General features: G+C 38.6%; 2 protein-coding genes across 18 annotated transcripts; both read left to right on the top strand.

The window, feature by feature from the left end:
• Positions 1-1,199: 1,199 nt before the first annotated feature.
• Positions 1,200-4,631, top strand: LOC127952037 (zinc finger protein 135-like). The gene is made up of 2 exons (XM_052550284.1): positions 1,200-1,523; positions 3,131-4,631. The coding sequence occupies exons 1-2, from the start codon at positions 1,334-1,336 to the stop codon at positions 3,946-3,948; spliced, it is 1,008 nt and encodes a 335-aa protein (XP_052406244.1). The 5' UTR covers positions 1,200-1,333; the 3' UTR covers positions 3,949-4,631.
• A 1,578-nt stretch (positions 4,632-6,209) lies between these two features.
• On the top strand, positions 6,210-18,455 carry LOC127952024 (zinc finger protein 749). Of its 17 annotated transcripts, XM_052550258.1 has the most exons (12): positions 6,212-6,559; positions 7,089-7,585; positions 7,906-8,226; positions 10,574-10,744; positions 10,834-11,058; positions 16,268-16,915; positions 16,985-17,212; positions 17,365-17,494; positions 17,631-17,714; positions 17,828-17,937; positions 18,015-18,093; positions 18,190-18,455. In XM_052550258.1, exons 1-12 carry the CDS (start codon positions 6,370-6,372, stop codon positions 18,276-18,278), a joined length of 2,772 nt encoding a protein of 923 aa, XP_052406218.1. In that variant the 5' UTR covers positions 6,212-6,369; the 3' UTR covers positions 18,279-18,455. The 17 variants fall into 17 exon arrangements, 8 of the variants coding, with proteins under 8 accessions (XP_052406218.1, XP_052406217.1, XP_052406220.1 ...); XR_008152801.1 differs by having other exon boundaries at positions 16,268-17,212; positions 17,365-17,437; positions 17,806-17,937; positions 18,205-18,275; XM_052550257.1 differs by having other exon boundaries at positions 16,268-17,212; positions 17,365-17,437.
• The last annotated feature ends 108 nt before the right edge of the window (positions 18,456-18,563 follow it).

Genomic DNA, 18,563 nt, shown 5'->3' on the forward strand with positions numbered 1-18,563 from the left:
TGCAAGCCCTAATATTTTATATATATACACTTTTATATAACTTTCCTTTTTTTTCTTTCTTTTTTTAAATTTTTTTTTATTTTATTTTATTTTTTACATATTTGCATTATTTGCCACTTCTATTTCTGATACTGCATGTGATTCCATTATACTTGAGTATGAAATAATACAAAAAGGGACAAAGACTGTCTGTCAGACTTTATAACTATTTCACTGGCTTACAGCAGTAGACATGTTCTAGAAAAGGGTAACTGTGCTCAGAACTTAATTAATACCGGAGATGGAAAGATGTGATTCCCTGCAGTACAATCATCCATCTTATGATTAAAAGCTAAGTCATTTAATAGATGGAAAGCTCAGTTCCTCTGAGACAGATGAAGGTTTCCTGTCTGTAATAGGACTTAAACTCCTGTGTTTATTAAAGGTTTAACTAAGTAAGGAATATGCCATCCGCATAAAAGTTAAGAGGGTAAACTGCTCAGGCATAATTGTATACAAATTCATAACTAAGTGTTGCAATCTTGAAACATTCACACCAAAAATTAAATATTCAGTTAAGAGCAGTTTCGTAAGATTGAATAGGACTGCATTGTTCGCCTCCAAACACAACAGCGCCTTCATATGGTCGTCTTTAAAACATTACCAAATCAAAATGTGTTTGCACCTTGTCAACAGTGAGCAGTAGCCTATCTACATAAGTACAAACATTTAAGATGTAATATTTAAGGGGATACTGTTAATGAATGTTATTATTCAGGTTCTGAAATAGACTTTTAGAGTTATTATAGTCTCCAGAGTGGCCTACGACGTGAAAAGCTACTAAACTAATTTCTTCGAATATAGTCACTTATTAGACTAGACACTGTTGTCTCGTTTTAATAAATGAAAAAAAGTGCAAATAGGCGCAAAGGCGTGCATAATAATAATAATAATAAGGTAATTTGGTAACTTCGAGAATGTACAGCTCGGCTAAATATGGATTCGAAAACAAACTCTTTGAGATAAGCATTAAAGATACTGGCTTCAAATCTAACTTTACTCCCAGACACTGAACCTACAAATATATCAAAACAATACTGTGAATAATTACATTAATAATCTTCACTCGTAGATTTTCAGTAAATAATAATAATAATGTAATAATAATAATAATCGATTAGCCATTAGCCTAGTTTGTAAATGTGATGTACATGTTCATACAGTGCAGTAGGTGGCAGTGATACCCATCTAGAGTCTGCGAACAGCCATTAAACCAAGACGAGAAGAAGCAAGTGTGGAGAGTTGCTTTTATTCGCGTTTCGTCGGATTTGTTTTCGTTTTATACTTCGTGAAAATGTCTAGACTAGATAGGATACATTCTAACCTGATGAAGCGAATGTCAATTGTCATTCGTGATATTTGGGTGGAGGTGGAAGCGACGGTGAAGGACTATCAGAAGGAAGCAGCCCAAACACGGTCAGAAAACGCGAGGCTGAAACAACAGCTCAGGGATGTGCTGAGCAGGAATCAGGCACATTTGAACGGTAAACTCGCACTTAAACACACACACAGACTCTGTTTGGTGTACTCAAGTCAGTTGAAGGTTGACCAGATTTCCTGTAAACTCCAATTGAATAGTAGAAATGAATGTCACAGAAGCGTAGATGGCATTTTGTAAACTAAGTTTCTGTGTCACATCAGTGGTCATGTCCTTTCCCGTCAGAATTTTAACATATCTCGATGAATGGATATTCGATTCATTGTAAAATGATAATAACTCTTTTACACTCTGATGGAGAGGACAATGGCTACATTTGCAGGGCCACGAGGGAAGGAAACATATGATTGGTGTTATGAAAGCTTGACCAGTCTGCCACAATCGTTAATTGGTCCATTTTACTTTGAGCTTTTATGTATGTTTGGATTTTATGAAGTTACGTAACATCTATTTGAATGCAAGTAAAGATTTAGAACTTTTGAAATCCTTTAGAACCTTAGTTGAAATGAATGGATATATGTTCATCAAATTTGGGAACAACGGAGAAAAGTTTTCTCCTGAATGGTTAAATGGTCTATTTGTTTTGTTCATGTAAATAATGAAAATATGATTACAGAAATGATCGTTATCTTCATTAAACAAGCAAAGCCTTGCTTCAATGGCTGCTGTGAGTAATGCAGGTAATGTGAAATGTAATTCCTCAGTAGCGCACTTAAGTCTGTGACACCAAACAGGTTTCAAGGAGATACACATTCAGCCATTACAAACACTCTGACACACGGATAAAAAGGTCTTTAAAGGGGCCATATGATGCTATTTATAATTTTCCTTTCTCTTTGGAGTGTTACAAGCTTTTGGTGCATAAAGAAGATTTGTAAAGTAGAAAAGACTGAAGTCTCAAATCCAAAGAGATATTCTTTATCAAAGTTAAGACTGCCACGCCCCCCTAAAACAGCTCATTCAAACACGCCCCCACATGTTTACATCACCATGTGGAAATATTTGTATGCCACCCAAATGTTCACACAAAGAAAGATGGCGTGATTTCAGTAACACAGTTAGTGTTGTAGGAGTCATGTCAGGGAGATGCTGTGTGTATCTAGGAGAAAGCACTTTATTTGGCCTTTTGAAAGTAGATGCATTTAGGAATTTTTAAGATTACTTACAACAGAACAGTGATGCATTTTATAGATGTCCGTTTCGTGAACCTAGGAGAGGAGGTCATTCTGGCTTTCCTATGACAAATAACTGTTTACATTTATTCTGAAAGAAGCTCGCGATTATGGAAAAGGGTGTTCCATTTCCGAAGAGTGCTTGCAGTGATCGGCCAATCACAATGCACTGGGTCAGTTGGCCAATCAGAGCAGACTGCGCTTGTCTGAAGGAGGGACTTTGTAGAAAACTATGCGTTTAGAAGTGGGGCATAGAGGACCTACAATAATGTAAAGTATTAGAATTTTTTTTTATTTTTTATTAAAGCACGTCAACATATTCTGGTACACCAAATACACATAATAATGATCTTAAAAAAAAGGATCATATGGCCCCTTTAAAACTGTCATATTTACATTTGCATTTGATGAATAAAATTACTGATAATTATAATGAAAATAATTGAGTAAAATCATGAGTTTTCATGATTTCATCATACAGGAGTACACTATGTCCCTCCTGATGAAGCCTCACCCACAGAATTACCAGCGTGTGGATATGGGTCCCCAGCTGAATCTGAAGACCCCGAAGACCAGCAAACAGAGGGCGAAGCCCAGAGTCAGGCTTCACCTAGTGAACTGAAGCCGCGCATACTAGATGTCATTTCAGTCTGTAAGACGGAAGCAGAAGATAGAGAGCTAGTGCATCAAAAAGATGTCTCATCTGTAGGTGAACAACGGATTAACAGCTCGAGTACGGATGAGACATTGTACAGGAACGCAGCCACTGTGGCAACACAGAGGGTCAAGACTGAGCCCGAGGACACCATCATCACAATAACGTCTTCAGTTACTACAACCCCTGCCCACGCCGGTCCACGTCAAGACTCAGAACCCGCTCACCAGACGAGAACAGCCAGTAATGCTTCCACCCTGTTAAAGAGAGCGCAGAAGAAGGACTGCCTTCGCTCACGATACACCATGCCTAGGAGAGCATCCGCAAAAGATCACGCTCATGAAGAGCCGTACAGGTGTAACAAATGTGGAAGGCAGTTAAAGGACTTGGCAAAGCTGCAGCTGCACAAGAAATTGCATGAAAGATCCTTCATCTGTCACTGGTGCGGCAGAAACTTCTCAAAGTTTGACTACCTTCGGATGCATATGCGCACACACACCGGAGAACGGCCTTACCGCTGCCACTGGTGCTCAAAGACCTTCAGCCAGAGCGGAAACATGAGGAGACATGAGCGCACTTGCAGGAATTTCAACGAAGAATCGACATCGCATGGGCTGGAAGATCAGCATCTGTCCGGCGACTGACCAGTGCGTCATTGTTGCCAGATCACACCTCGACAAAGAACCGGTTGTTGTGATAGAGCTGAAAACTGATTTTTCATTATATATATTGGGATATTTATGATTTTATCAAGTATGTTAGAAGCTTTCATTATGACCAACATTTCTATGAACTTTTCAGGCCATATGTGTGCACAGATGTCACCAGTAAGTCAAAAAAACATCATGAGAATGAACGTTTGAGCCTTTGAGGAAGATCACGTTGTGTTCCATACTGAGTACCATGACCTACTGTACTTCAAGACTGATGTTTTAATATTATAAATACTCCACAGAGAGCAGTTTCTAGCCAATGAAATGTTTTTTAGGCAGTGCATAACTATAAAAATGTATATTCACTATAGGAAGGAATGACTTTCATTACTTGTTTTATTAATTTAGTTTTTTAATAGTTTTTTCTGGCCTACGCATTACAATTAGAAAATTCCAGGTATTTAGTGACTGTGGGAATTACAGAGGATGAGTTCAATCTAAAGCAGTACATTAGGATAAGAATCAATGAGGTAGACTGAATAGTAAAATGTACTTGAACTACAAAATTGTCAGAAGAAAATCATGTAATTTGAGAAGATGTATCTTATGACTGTCAAATGAGGAACTTTGTTGTATGTAAAAACAAACGCTTGAATAAACTAGATTCAGTTTAATTTGACATCAGTAATTTTCTGTATGTGAGGAAAACATGAATCTGGCCATACCTGGGTATGCTCAGTTTGCCTTACCTTGGAAAAATTTTACAACCTTTGTTATTTAGAACATATTGTTATTCAATAACTATGTCATAAATATTATACAGTCTTCTAGGTATTTATTTGTCAGCACTCTTTCTTTGTAAGTGATGTTTTTATAGTTTATAGTTGTTCTTAATTTTCTTGTCTTTCTGTTCCTGTGTAGCAGCCCCCCGGCTTTCTCCCAGGTTTAGTTGGGCTCTGTCTTTACTAATTTAGGCAAATGGTCAACTAATGTAAATTTCATGTAAAACGATTAACCATAATCTAGAGAAATTGTTATGAAGGAATGGATGTCGGTCTACCATGGCCTTCATAATAAAATCAAGTTATTAATAAATATTTAAGCTCCTAGATTGATGATTAAATAAACTTAGTAGTTGCCATCTATATTAATAAATATAGGTAGAATGTGTGTAGTCTTCACTGTAGCAGAAATGGAATGCGCAACATTATTCCTTTACATGCTGAGATCTGTTTTCCTTTACGTGCTAAACTGTGCTTTCCTAGTAACCAGACCATAAAAGGAGGTCAGGTTGACCTCACATCTACGAGAACGGGGAGTGATCAAGACAGCTGAGATGTTGATGTATCTGCATAATATTAAAGAATGCTGCTTTATTAAAATGAGAGGTTCTTTAAAATGAGGACTGCATATTGTGTGTGTAACAAACCCTACTGAGAATAGAGTTTCCCCAGAGCTAGGTAACATAGAAGTACAGATAAGTGTGCTCGTGTGTGTGTGTGTGTGTGTGTGTGAGAAGACTGTCCTGAAGAATTTAGTCAGTTGCCGCCATCCCGATCAGGAATAGGTCTCTGGAGAGTCTTTTACGTCTGACCTCTGATCTCTGTCTCCTAAATAATCACTTAGAGATAGGCTTGAAGTGCTTGCGTCCATATCTGGATATTATCATACTTTATCTAGGTTTTAGAACCAATCATGCATATGTATGTATTGATTTAATTCTTGACCTTTTGTTAATAATTTTTTTTTTTTTGTGCATAATTACTGGTGATTTTTAAAAAGCAAGTAGAGCGGACTACAAACTCCTGTGGAGTAGTGAAGCTGACTTCTGATGAAATTCCAAACTATTTTCTTCATTAGGTTTTCTTCATTCAACACATGGTCCTTGGGTTTCAACTGTAAATTCCCCTACAGTTACTAGTGCAAACATTTATTAATGTTTTTTTCAAACAGCATTTTTAAAGCTTTTAGAATATTTCAGTTTTTTTTTTTACGGTTTTAAATGAGTAAATATAATTTAAGTTACTACAGTCATTTGGTGGACACTGGTCATTATGATGGTATATTGTACATTTTTGTAGGTTCATCATTGGGAGAGACAACCAGAAAACGTTGGGCACTGTTAAATTGTATACTTATTTTTCTCGATACTTAAATACTTTAAAAACCGCGTTCATCTGTGTATATACACAACTTTTGCTACCATTTTGTTGGACATTTTGTGTCGGCTTCCTCTCAGTTTGCTCTGCAGCGTTTCTCCAGTGCGGTAGGGGGCAGTCAACAGTTTCCGGCTGCCTTCGAAATTTGGAAGAGAACTGCAACTGTTCTTGCAACGGGGATAGCGAGCTCTTTCAGTGGTTTGTGTTTGCTGTTGAATGTAACTGCTGGAAAAAGATAAAAAATAAACACAAAATGACTAAGCTGCAGCTCCTGCACCGCGCGCTGAACGAGCGCCTGATGGCGGCGGTGGAGCAGATCATGGAGATGGTCGGCGGGACGGTGCTGGAGTACGAGGAAGAGACGATCCGAGCACGGAAAGAAAACGAGGTCCTGAGACGGAGGCTCCGGTGGATGGAGGGGGCAAACCGAGCCGACTGGCCAGGTAGCACGATGCAGTAATGTCGTTATTAATGCAAAACACTGCGCAGGACAGATAGCACTTCTTGATAATAGCCACGAGGGGAGTTTTCTCCAAACATTTATTTGGTTGCTAGTTGCTACATAGTTTTGTGTTCTACATTAAATGCACGGCCGTGGACTTTGTTTTGGTGAGATCATCCGCGTGCATTAAGCATTTGCGCTTCCTTATAAAGGAAGTTATAAATATTTGTTATCTGAACTATACTAGCAACCGCATTAGGCCAAAGTAAACACTCATCTGTAAATTGTCTGTGCGATGTTTTCGCTCCAAAACGTCCAGGGGGCACGCAGATTAGAGCTGCCCCCTCTAGAGTCCACAGGAAGAAACGCATAAACGCATCATACGACACAACCGACCATTAACTTGCATTTCCTTTTGGTTTAAACCAGCACATTTTACCTGCAGATACTCAGTTATGCATAAACCGAAATCACACTTTTTCTCATCAAATTGTTGCACTTTGTTTATTTGTTTATTTTTTAATTTTTAGGCCCATCAGAAACTGTTACGCTTTCCACCACAGACGAGGCCAGTCCATCCCGGCAAGATGAGGGAACTGTCAACATTGGATGTGGACCGGGATCAGAAGCTCTTGTGATCAAAACAGAGTCGACTGAAATCCCCCTGTGCAGCGTCGGCACATTACCTCAAAGCATTGATCAGGGACCTGACAATGCCGGGACAGGCGCAGGCATTGCCTATGGCCTGGTGGACAGCATGACCTGGGACTCTGCCCAAAGTTACATGGCCCCTCTGGACTTTGATCCGACGTCAGGTCCCAGCAGGGTCCGGCATTGGAGGGGACAGAACAGAAGGCAGAGGATGTCCTTTGCCTGTCCAGACTGCGGTAAAGTCTTTGCAAGTAAACAGAGGCTGATGGTTCATATGCGCATTCATTCCACCGAGAGGCCTTATGCGTACCGCCGGCGCAAGGAATGCTTCTATGGTGACAACAAGAAAAAGAGGAAGCTGCACAGGCTCTCTCAGGTAAACGGCAGCACGATTAAAGTCGACATGACATCAAATCTGACCCATTTTTTACTTTTTAATGCACATTGTCTTATCGTCATGAATGCATTTCAGAAGCATTCTGGTATTAAAAATCAAACCCACCTTTAACTTTTTCACATTTAATTTACTAATTCGATAGATTACATTTCAGACAAAATAGTATAGAATTTGAATATCGTATTTTAAAGTATCATTTTAAAATATCTTACTATACAGGACATGAATGAACTTTTCTAAATGTGAAATGAGGACATTAAAGGATATTCCAGTACCTTGTGTTGTTTCCCCACACACAGCTGTCAAGAGAAACTGTGGACGATCTGTCCGATGGCTCTGAGCAGATGAACAGGAGTGAAGAAGAGCCTGAGAGTGACCACAACAACAGTGATAAAGAACCAGAAAACAGAATTACCCCCCCTGTGCAGAAACGGCGCAAAAAAAGAGGAGTTGTTAACCAGATGTGTCGGTGCCCTCATTGCCCTCAACGGGTGTTTGCTCGGCCCTGTCAGTTAGCCTTGCACATGAAGACCCACTCAGTCACAGCTCTTATCAACCTGCCCGCCCGAGCTCAGTCAGGAACTCAGGAGATAGTGGATGTGAAAAGGAAATTACCCAAGGTACTGCACGTTCTCTAGTGTCATAAGTAATATGGGTGTAGATATGCATAAATAGAGATTTTCTTTCCTTCACACATAAGCACCTCTTAAGGATGTAAACAGATAGAATGGGGAGGAAATAAACTAATCTGGGGAAAAAAAATAAGTTATATAAATCAACCACTATTCTGAATATTTGGTGTGATGTTCATTGACACATAATGATATTTAATGCAATAAGAGTCAATAAAGTAGGAAGAGAGTCAAAAAATATATAACGCATAGTGCACATTTTGGAGTAGTGGTTGACCAATATGGGGTTTTCAACGGCCGATGATAATAACAAATGTACACAAACCTTTTTTTGCTGTCCTTTGACAAAGTAATGAGTAGAATGACTTCTGTATAGTAAGCCCCAAGTGCTATCCTGAGATAGTAAGCATGTATCTTAGGATGAACTAAACACACTCATACAGCTACAACCAATCTACGAAGAGAACAAGAAAGCAACCACTGAAGCAGATGCTGATTTAACGGTGAGTCTGAGGCCAAAATTTAGATTTGTGAAAACAACAGTTGATAAGTGGCTTAAAAAATAATAATAAAAAAAGTACCGTTACCGGAGATGTTATGTGGGGTTGCTGCACCACTAGTTAAAAAAAAACAGTGAATGCAGCCTATGAGCATAACATAACTCTGGAAACATCAGATGTAGCTAGCTCATCTGTGATCATTTTTTGTCTAGATGAGTAGATCATAGGTTTATCTAAAGATGAATTGAAGAACAAAGATAATGTACTATAATCAGCATTTCATCAACTGCTACTTCATTCTAGTAGTCTGTTGCATGAAAAGAAAAAAAGCTAAATTATTATTATTATTAGTTTTTTATTATTATTTAACTGAAATGCATTTGTCAGTACAAACTATCCCGTGTGCAGGTAGGGAAGGTAGATCAATTATTACATTTATCTGAAGACTGACTGAGAGCAGTAGATTAGACTGATGCACCGTTTATTGTAGTTGCAGTATATGGCAGGTAATTCAGCTGGTGTCTGTTTTTAATTTACCAATCCGTGCTCTTTTAGAGATTTTTAAATGAGGGCTTTTCAACCTTTTTTGGATCTCTCTTGGCCAACCTAAGAACCTCTAGTATTAAAAAAGCTTTTTATGATAGCTTTATAAAAAAATAAAAAAATCTGTGTCATGTAATATTATTACAATATTACATTATGGAATTCTTAAAAGGAAGTTTGGAAGAAAATAGTTAAGGAATTTTAAAGAATATTCAATGCTATTAAAAGACCAGTATCGCCAGTGAGTTGAAGAAAATTCAGATAATTTGACTATTAAATTGTCTTTTATTTATATTAAGTCCATTATTAGTAACTGTTTGCTTAGTTGAAGTTCATTTTCTAGGCCGGCTTTCATCACTGCATTTCAGTTAAAGCCATACCTACAATTATCTGAATGCATTCAGTGTTTTATCATATAAAAAAAAAAACTTGAATGCAAAAAAAGTATCACTAAAGTGTGACACAAAGCTTATGCATGTATTTTCCTTATTGCTTCACAGGTGGAATTTGTTCCAAACCGCTGTTTTAGCAAAGTTTGGGACTACTTTTCAAAAGATGCATATGGTGAAGTCTTCTGCCATGCATGTTCAGCCAGAGTTAGCCGGGGGTCCAACATGGCTGGTCGGAAGAACACATCTAATTTATGGTCTCATCTTAAAGTAAACCATCGACGTGCTTATTTAGAGGCAAAAGGGTTCGGTCCACCAGTTAATATGCGGATCAACACTTTGGACACCCCTCCAATTAAATTAGAGCGTTTTGAGCCAGAACTGTGCTTTGTAGAGGGAGGTGCTGAAATAAAACCAGTTTTGATACCCGAAGAACCATCCAGTGGAACTTTGTAAATATGTAATATATTTGGATGTTTATATGTGTATATACAAATTAGAAAATCACAAAGTGTTTTTTTCTTTTCTTTATATAAACCAGTTGTGTATATATATATAAATATGTATATATTAATAAAATTAGTTTGAAATGAATCCATGAATTTGAGTCTTTTCTGCAGGTGGTTTACTTTAATATAGTCATATATTTGAAATTTTTGTAATGCCGTGTTATCTTGGAATAAATGTACTGTAGAGTTTAAATGCCATTCAATGTCCAACAGTATCAGTGCACTGAATTTGGCACTTTTGAATTTGAATATGCTGTTTACTGGGAATGACTTCTATATAAAAATACAGACATTATTCATCCACTTTCATATCCAGGGTGTAATATGTTTGAAGCTCACTGCATATGTTTTTCCATGCTTCTCTCTTTGTTAAATGGACTTGCATGTCTTTCAGAGGCAAAGAAAAAATGATGTGGAGAAGGAGGCCAAAGTTGCTGACAAACGTAAGCTCCAATGTCCAGAGTGTGGCAAGGTCTTCTTACATGCTGGCTGGTATCGTGTCCACATGAGGTCCCATAACACCAAAAAGGTTTTATTACGCAGAAGTCTGCAAATCAAGACTGAGGTACCTACTCACACATTGTATAAATTTGATCTGGATGTGTGATCATTCCCATCATTGTGTTTCTATAAAGTTTTGTATATTCCTCTTAGCGGATTAAAGAAGAAACAACTGTGGCCGTGCCTAAAACTACAGAAGTACAGAAGGTGAAGAAGGTCAAGAAAAAACATGCCTGCCCGCATTGTGATAAAGTGTTTACTCGTGAAGGATGGCTGGAGCCACACATTCGCAGTCAGCATGGGGAACTAAGGAATAGGAGTGATTACTTGAACGTGTATGGCAGTGGCCGTACAAGGTCTCAACAGCTGGCCACCAAGGTTGGTTTTCAGATTTGTAACCATTTATGCAAATGTTAAAGGGGTCATTGGATGCAAATGAACTTTTACATGAACTGAAATGTGTACTACACAATGGTCTTCTGTGTGTATAGAGTTGTCTGAAATGTGTGTACACAGTAATGATGTGAATAATGATAAAGTCTATAATGAAAAACATATCATGATAAAAATCCACTCAGTGGACATGTGGAAGATGGGCATCCAATGACCCCTTTAATAGATACTTTACCGATACGCTGATCATTTTTTTTACTTTTATTTATGTATAATAACTCACATTCCTTTTTTATTGATCGGTAAGCGATTACGTAAGCGCAAAACTCAGAAACGGCAAGTCACCAAGAAGATGATACTGAATAGCCAGAAAACTAAAGGATTGAGAAAGGTCAAGAATAAACTACGTCAAACAAGTGATGATGGGTCCATCCTGGGTGTTGATGTGCCAGCATTCACAAAAGATGAGGATGAAGAAAGTGCAGATCTTCCTAATACGGCCTTAGATGAGTCGGAGAGCGCTTCTGAGCAATCAAAGGACATCTCAGGCTCTGACTGTGGGACATCAAGCGCTAAATATCTGAAGAGGAGGTTCCCATGCAAAATATGTGGCAAAGACTTTGCTCTGGAGAAGAAGCTAAAGAAGCACTCAAAGAAACATGTAGGATATATGCTTAAGGATGAAAAGAAAAGACGACGAGTGCAAACTAAAATGGAAACGGAGCTTAAGGAAAAAGAAAAAAGGAAATGGGAGGGAAAAAAGAGGCTTGATGATGAGCTGTCAGCAAGTAACAAAAAACCAAATACTACGGTATGTGTTCTTTACAAAACCCTGAAGAATGATCCAAATATACCTCCGCATTTCATAGTTTTAAATCACAAAAACATAAAAGCCAGATTTGTTTAATGATAAGGATCTTGAAAATTTTTCACAATCAATTGAACCAGAATTAAGAAATTGAAGGAAACGATGCACAATTAGACGTGACCATCATGAACGAGCTGTTGATGCTAAGCCAAACAAACAGAAACCAATAAGAGGCATAGAAAACAAGGAACTGGAAATAAACTTGTACGTGGAATAATAGAAAAAAGAATGTGGGTTAGTCTATTATATGGGTGCCTTTTGATTTTCACATTGAAGTGTAAATGATAACGAACTAATTATAAATAACTGCCGATACCAAATTTACTTGATAATACAGCCAATATCTTAAAACAAAAATCTCACAACTTCAGTGGGTTTACTTCTGTTTAATAAAGGATGTTTATTTGTGTATTGATCTTGTAAATTCTAATATAGGAATCTGCAAAGTTAGTAATGCCTTTCTGAAAGCACTATTATGTTCCAACTTGTATCTGTCAATTTAGATTGAGATGATACATAATACAAGGTATTGTATTTTACGCCTAAAATCTTAACTTGTATAAATCATTTTTGTAAATAATTTTTTCGTACCCCTTCAGCAGACGCCTCATGGGTCCCCAAACAAAGACACGTTACGGAAAAGCAGAACCAGAGGGCAAGGGCCACTACCCTGCCCATTTTGTGGCAAAGTTTTTGCTTGGGAAATGCGGCTGTTGATGCATATGCAGATTCACTGTGGAGAGAAACCGTACGCCTATCGGCAGCGCAAGAAACGGTTTTATGGTGACCTGAAAAGGGGCCGACGCCCGAAAATCCATAATCAGGAGGTAGGAAAGACTATGTGCTCAAACTTTTTTTGACTGCTAGTTTATTCCAGTTTCATATCTTGGGGAAAAAAGAAGAATTGTTTGTGCATTGAATCCTGGGTAGTGCTGACCCTAAAGACTGTTGTTTAAGTCCTTATACGTATGGTTGATTGTCGCTTTCCCCCACTGCAGCCTTCGGGGGACAAAAGTGATGAGTCCGAAGAATCTGGGAGTGAAGAGACCTTGAATAAGGACGGATCTGCACATCTGAAGAGAAGTGCAACCCGTGCAGTGTCTGGAGCTCTCGCAAGCAGGAAAGCTATTGAGCAGCCTACCACCTCTTACAAGAGTAATCAAAGAACCAAAACCAAGCTGGTCAGTGACATCATGAGCCACTTCAATATGCAGCCCAGGATCGTCCTACAACCAATTATGACAGCATGCAAGTACTGGAGCTCAGTGCCTGGGGGAGCGGACTCAAAATCAGGTTGCTCTGAGAAAAGTAGTGGCTCTGGTCATGAAAAAACCTCAGCAAGGGTTGGTGATGAAATGGTGGATGCTGTGAAAGATAAAATCGCGGATTCCAATCTTTGCACATCGCCAGTGGAGTTCTCTGGTCATAGCATCCAAAACAAGCCTGAAATATGCTACAATGAGACAGAAATAGTCTGTGTGAAGGTTGGATCTCCACAGCGTGATCCAGAAGTAGAGCATGACAACATTGGGGGCACACTGGCCTTTGAATCCTCTGAGGTAAATAACACAAAGAGTCAACAAAAAGGCGACTGCAACGTTAATTTTCCTGGTGTTTCAGAAAACACAGCCAGAGACCAGGTACCATGTATAGTAATAGATGATGACCTAGAGCAACCAGATGAAAGAACTGCTGCTGAAAAAAAAGCTCCGTCTGAATGTGGAAGAAGAAAGTGTGATTGGAAGTGCGATTGTAAGAACATTTCTGCGATGAAATTAACCGTAATGCCACAAAAAAGCGTGTTTCAATCTTTTTTCAAGGAAACTAGTTCTGGCACCATGAAGAAGAACGTTGACACAAAATTAGTTTGTGTTGTCCTCTCCGATATTGAAGACGATTTGGATGAAGATGTGTTGACTCCCTCCAAAGGTTTAGATAAAAAGAAAACTGCCTCTGCTCCTATCATTCAAATTGATCAATTAGATGTGGTGGGCACACCTGGCAAAAATCCCTCCAGCGACTCCAACTTTCCAGCTCCAGATGCAACTGACTCTACCAAATCCATTGATGGTGCCTCACAGCATATCTCAACTGACCCAGGCAGAGACCAGATGGCCTCTACTGCCATCAGACAAACAGAGGACATGCCCATGAGTTCAAAGGAGAGAATGTCATGTCAAACATCTGATACGGTATTTGCTCGTCAAGAATCTCTGTCGGATGTTAATGTAGACAAGAAACTGCTAGACATGGAGACTGGCAGTAGCAGTGAGAGAAAAAATAAGAAACTGGGTCTGAAAAACCAGCTGTGCAATAGTAGCAGATTGAAAAGTAATACGGACTCCAAGTAAATATGGACTCAAAAGCAAATCTGTTCTCAATCAGCTTCTAGAAGTGTAAAGAGTTATGTAAATACTTCAACAGAGAAATCTCAATTTATATTTAATTACACTGTTTTCTTGTAAAAATTTTAACTGTCAGATGTCAGAATAGGTTCTGGACGATTCAGCTGACAACTCTGATATCTCAGGGATGAATGAACCTTCTGTACAAAATGTGAAAACCAATGAGTTATTTGTGAAAAGTTTTGAAGAATCCGAAATGCCCTCAGACTTTCTCACGTCCCATAAAACCTCTGACAGTGGATGCATGACTGCAGTGAGCAGTGGAGGACACAAAAATAGTAATGCAAGCACTGTATTGACAGTTTTGTGGGAAGGCATGTAGAAAGCTAGAACTGCACCTAAAGTGTGTTCATGTAAGAGAACCTGAAGTGGTGAAAGCTTTAAGTCTTGACAAAGACTATAGAGAAAGGAAACCCATTGTTGAACAGTTTTCTATTAAAAAGAACTTCAACCATCCTAGAAATTCTAAAATGGATTTTGATGAAGACATTGTTCACTGCATTGCTTTTTTTTGCCAGGAGTCTTATAAAGAGAACAAATTTCAGGAGCACGTTTTTATATGTAAGCACAAAAAGAATCCAGCAAAACTCAGGAAGCTTTTGATGCAGAATTGGAAAACCTTGCTTCAGAAGCTATCAGCATCTACAGACCTTTAGAGCCAACTTAGGCTCCTTTATCATTTCTCTCAGATTTAGGCAGTTGCCTTTTTTTCCCAGAAACTAGGATACATGCGGCGATAATTTAGTGTCATATCATCCCCAAACTGATTTGTGATCCGAAACCCTCAAGTCCTCTTAATCTTGACTCTTGCCAGAGTTCTGCCCACTGTTTCTAACATTGACAACATCATAGCTCAAGTTGAGCTTGATGCACAATTATTAGAACCATCTGTTCTTGATTTTTGCCAGGGTTCTGCAAGAAATCCTGCTCACTTGGAATCTTCTTTTAATACATCACGGAACCCTGATGTGGAGATAATAGATCCACCCTTGCTAGATTCCTGTCAAACAACACCAGTCATAGAATCTACAGTTCCAGCCCTTCCTATTTCAAACTCTGGTTGCAATGTTCTTCAGCAGTCCCTTATAAAGCAAACGGATCCTAACCAACTTGTGAGCCAATCATTTTCTTCAGATTCAGAAGTGTCTTGTGATCTAGAACCTGATGGTTATTCTTCTTTGTGATACTGGGTGTTGTGACAACCTTCAGCTCTCTTCAAAACCAAAAGTTCCTTCAAGTACTGCATCCTTAAACACTTATCCAGAATCAAAATGTACTCTTAATCTAGCTGTGTTTGATGACACATTCTTGATCACCAAAGAGACCGAGCAAACCCAAGATTCAGATGTAGAAAGGAACATCTTCATGGTCTCTGATGTCCATCCAGAAACTGAAAGTCACAATCCAGATCCTAATAGCTGTACCACTGAACAAACCCAGTGTAAGCAGCCTGAAAGTATTGAAAGAACAGATGTTGGCAGAAGTGGGAATCGACCAACAGTGGATCTAGAATTCAGCTCAATTCTTTCAATTCAAGAAATCAAATCCGAAGACCTTGAAGATCACTGATGAGAATGGCAATGTTTGTGCTGTTGAAGTTCAACATGACAAAAGCATATCAGTGACAAGCGAGCAGAAGAGAAAGAGTCTCCCAGATCAGCTGTCTGAAAGAAGTCAAAGAAAAGTTGTCCAAGTTCTCATTCCCGGGTTGTTAATTTTTGTAAGTGTTTTTTTAAGTTTGTTTGTTTTTGTGAAGCAAGTTTTTAGTGCTCACTTTTGATTGAATTCTGCTATCGTAATGTACATAATGAAAAGTGCCAATTTTTTAGTGCTAATATTCAAAAACTGACAATACAAAGAATTTTGAATAAGTATATTATTTAATTTATTATGCTCTTTTGTTATTATTCCTTCTTTGCAGGATCCTGAATGCCACACCAATTCCACTGATGACAACTCCAGTGTATTCAAGACACATCGCTGCTGTTACTGCAAGCAGCCACATCATCGAATGATGGATCATCTTCAGACAGTTCATCCTAATGAACCAGAGGTGGCTAAAGCTCTCACTTTTGACAAGAGCTCACAAGAAAGGAGACAACATCTGAACCTTCTACAAACTAGGGGAAATGTTCTATACAACACGAATGTGGTTCAAAGTAGTAAACAAGATTCAAAACCATTTGGGAAGTTTGCATCGAGTTGTTCATTTGATGATCGAGTTTATTGCATCTACTGTTTAGGGTTATTTAACAAGAAGTCTTTTGTTTCACATTTAGAGCAGTGTAAGGGCAAGTCTACTCTAAGTGCTGGGGCTAGCTGTGGTGAAATGCTTCCTAATGCTGGACCCATTCCTCCAACCTCTACCCTTATTTCCCCCTCTAGTTCAGAAGCGATTGATGCTGATATAAAACCATCAGGTTTTCATTGTCTAAATACCCTCTGTGAAGCCCTTCCAGACCTCAGCTGCTATGAACAAACAGACATCTCAAGTCCAAATGAGGAGTTTAGAAACAATAGACAGGCAGAGGGTGCCATTTTACAATTCAGACGTTCTCCGGAAAATGAAGTAGGTTACGAATTGGAGTCATATAATTCTCTCAATCCAAGCACTGGTCAAGAATCCACAGACTATAAGTGTGATGTTGATCAAGAAAGTGCTATGACATCAAGATCCTACACAAGCTCCATCGGTCCTCACCCAGAATACGACGTTCTCAGAAATGATGATCCACGTGATGATTTCCGTCCACCTCAAAATGCCCAAACTGTGTGTAATGACACACCCAAGAGTAGAGTGAAAGTCCAAACTCGTACAACAGGGAAGAAGAGGAGGAAGAAGACGTGCTCACGTGTCCATAATCGGGTAAATATCATTGTTAAATAACTTATTCTGGACTTTGTACTTTGTCTGATACATGTTAACACCTGAGCAGAACTGTGAAGTTCCAGTATTTAGCCAATATTTTCAATGACCAAAGGATACACAGTGGTGTGGTTTTCTCCTCATTTGTGTAGTCACTGCTCATGGATGATGACTTGCTGGGTGAAGGAGAGATGTTCAACTCAAAACAACATGTCTGCCAGCACTGTAAGGCAACTTTTGGCAGTCCATACACGCTGCGAAGACATGAATACACTCACACTGGTCAGTGTGTGCAAAATTCATTTTGAATACACACATGATCACATGTTGCACATAGAAGAAAAATAGCCACAGTGCCAAGGGCCAGAATCATTATTTATGCTCGGTCACTTTTTTTATTATTTTTATTTCCACACAGGTGAGAGGCCATTCTGGTGCCATCAGTGTAATGTGGGCTTCATCCAGAAGTATCGACTTTTAAAGCACAAATTTGCTTACCATGGTGAGTTTATTCCACTTGAGTTGTTAACATATGTATGTATTACATTTGTTTGTGTTGTATTTTTTACCTTTATGAAATTCATCAAAATCAGAGCTTTGCATGAACTGTCGAAGGGGTTTCTGTCTGTCTTCAAGGGGACACACCAGACCAGGGAAAACCAAAAAGAGCAAAGAGATCAATTCAAGATGAAGAGACGTCAGTAAGGGATGAAGCTAGTATAGAGGTAAAGAGAGTTTTTGCCTCAACAATACTTGGTTCTGATATAAGAGGATGGAATTAACATCCTTGTTTTATTACCAGCCAGCAACAAACAGTCTTGAGGATTTACCAAATGCTGTTACAGGAGACACTGGAGGGAAAGTTACAGACACAAGGCAAGGTAAATAGTTACTGCTTGTCATGCAAACCTAAAAACCAGCAAAATACACTATGCATTTCTTGTCCATTTTTTAAAGCTTGTAACTTTTTTTGACAGATGTTTTTGTTTCAGACACCGAGCTGAGAGAGTTCCATTGGGGGAAAGCAGAACACCGTTCAGTCAAAGACCATGACACAGATCGCTAGAAGTTATTGTTTACATATTAGTGTTATGTTTTTTTAATGTAAATGTTTTACAATGTTCTTTCAATCTGATGGATTCATTACTTTTATGGATTGATTAATTTTAGCCCACTCTATTGTACAGATCATAGTGTATGTTTAATCATTAACTTCAGATTGAGAATAAAAAAGTTAGAGGAATCGAAGAGTATATTGGTCTTTTTTGGTATCTGCATTACAGATGAGATTAGACATTTATTCCTTTACTCCAGTTTTCAGTCTCACATGAACCTTCGGAAATTATTCTTA

This window comes from Carassius gibelio, chromosome B3, assembly GCF_023724105.1.
Source record: "Carassius gibelio isolate Cgi1373 ecotype wild population from Czech Republic chromosome B3, carGib1.2-hapl.c, whole genome shotgun sequence".
Classification (NCBI taxonomy): domain Eukaryota; kingdom Metazoa; phylum Chordata; class Actinopteri; order Cypriniformes; family Cyprinidae; genus Carassius; species Carassius gibelio.

What these genes read in the sequence shown, in the direction of transcription:
- LOC127952037 (XM_052550284.1), top strand. Translation starts at nt 1,334, where the DNA reads ATGTCTAGACTAGATAGGATACATTCTAACCTGATGAAGCGAATGTCA. An exon ending in GAATCAGGCACATTTGAACG is followed by an intron (nt 1,524 to 3,130) that starts GTAAACTCGCAC and finishes TTCATCATACAG; the next exon opens with GAGTACACTATGTCCCTCCT.
- LOC127952024 (XM_052550254.1), top strand. Translation starts at nt 6,370, where the DNA reads ATGACTAAGCTGCAGCTCCTGCACCGCGCGCTGAACGAGCGCCTGATG. An exon ending in GCTCACGTGTCCATAATCGG is followed by an intron (nt 17,213 to 17,364) that starts GTAAATATCATT and finishes TCATTTGTGTAG; the next exon opens with TCACTGCTCATGGATGATGA. An exon ending in ACATGAATACACTCACACTG is followed by an intron (nt 17,495 to 17,630) that starts GTCAGTGTGTGC and finishes ATTTCCACACAG; the next exon opens with GTGAGAGGCCATTCTGGTGC.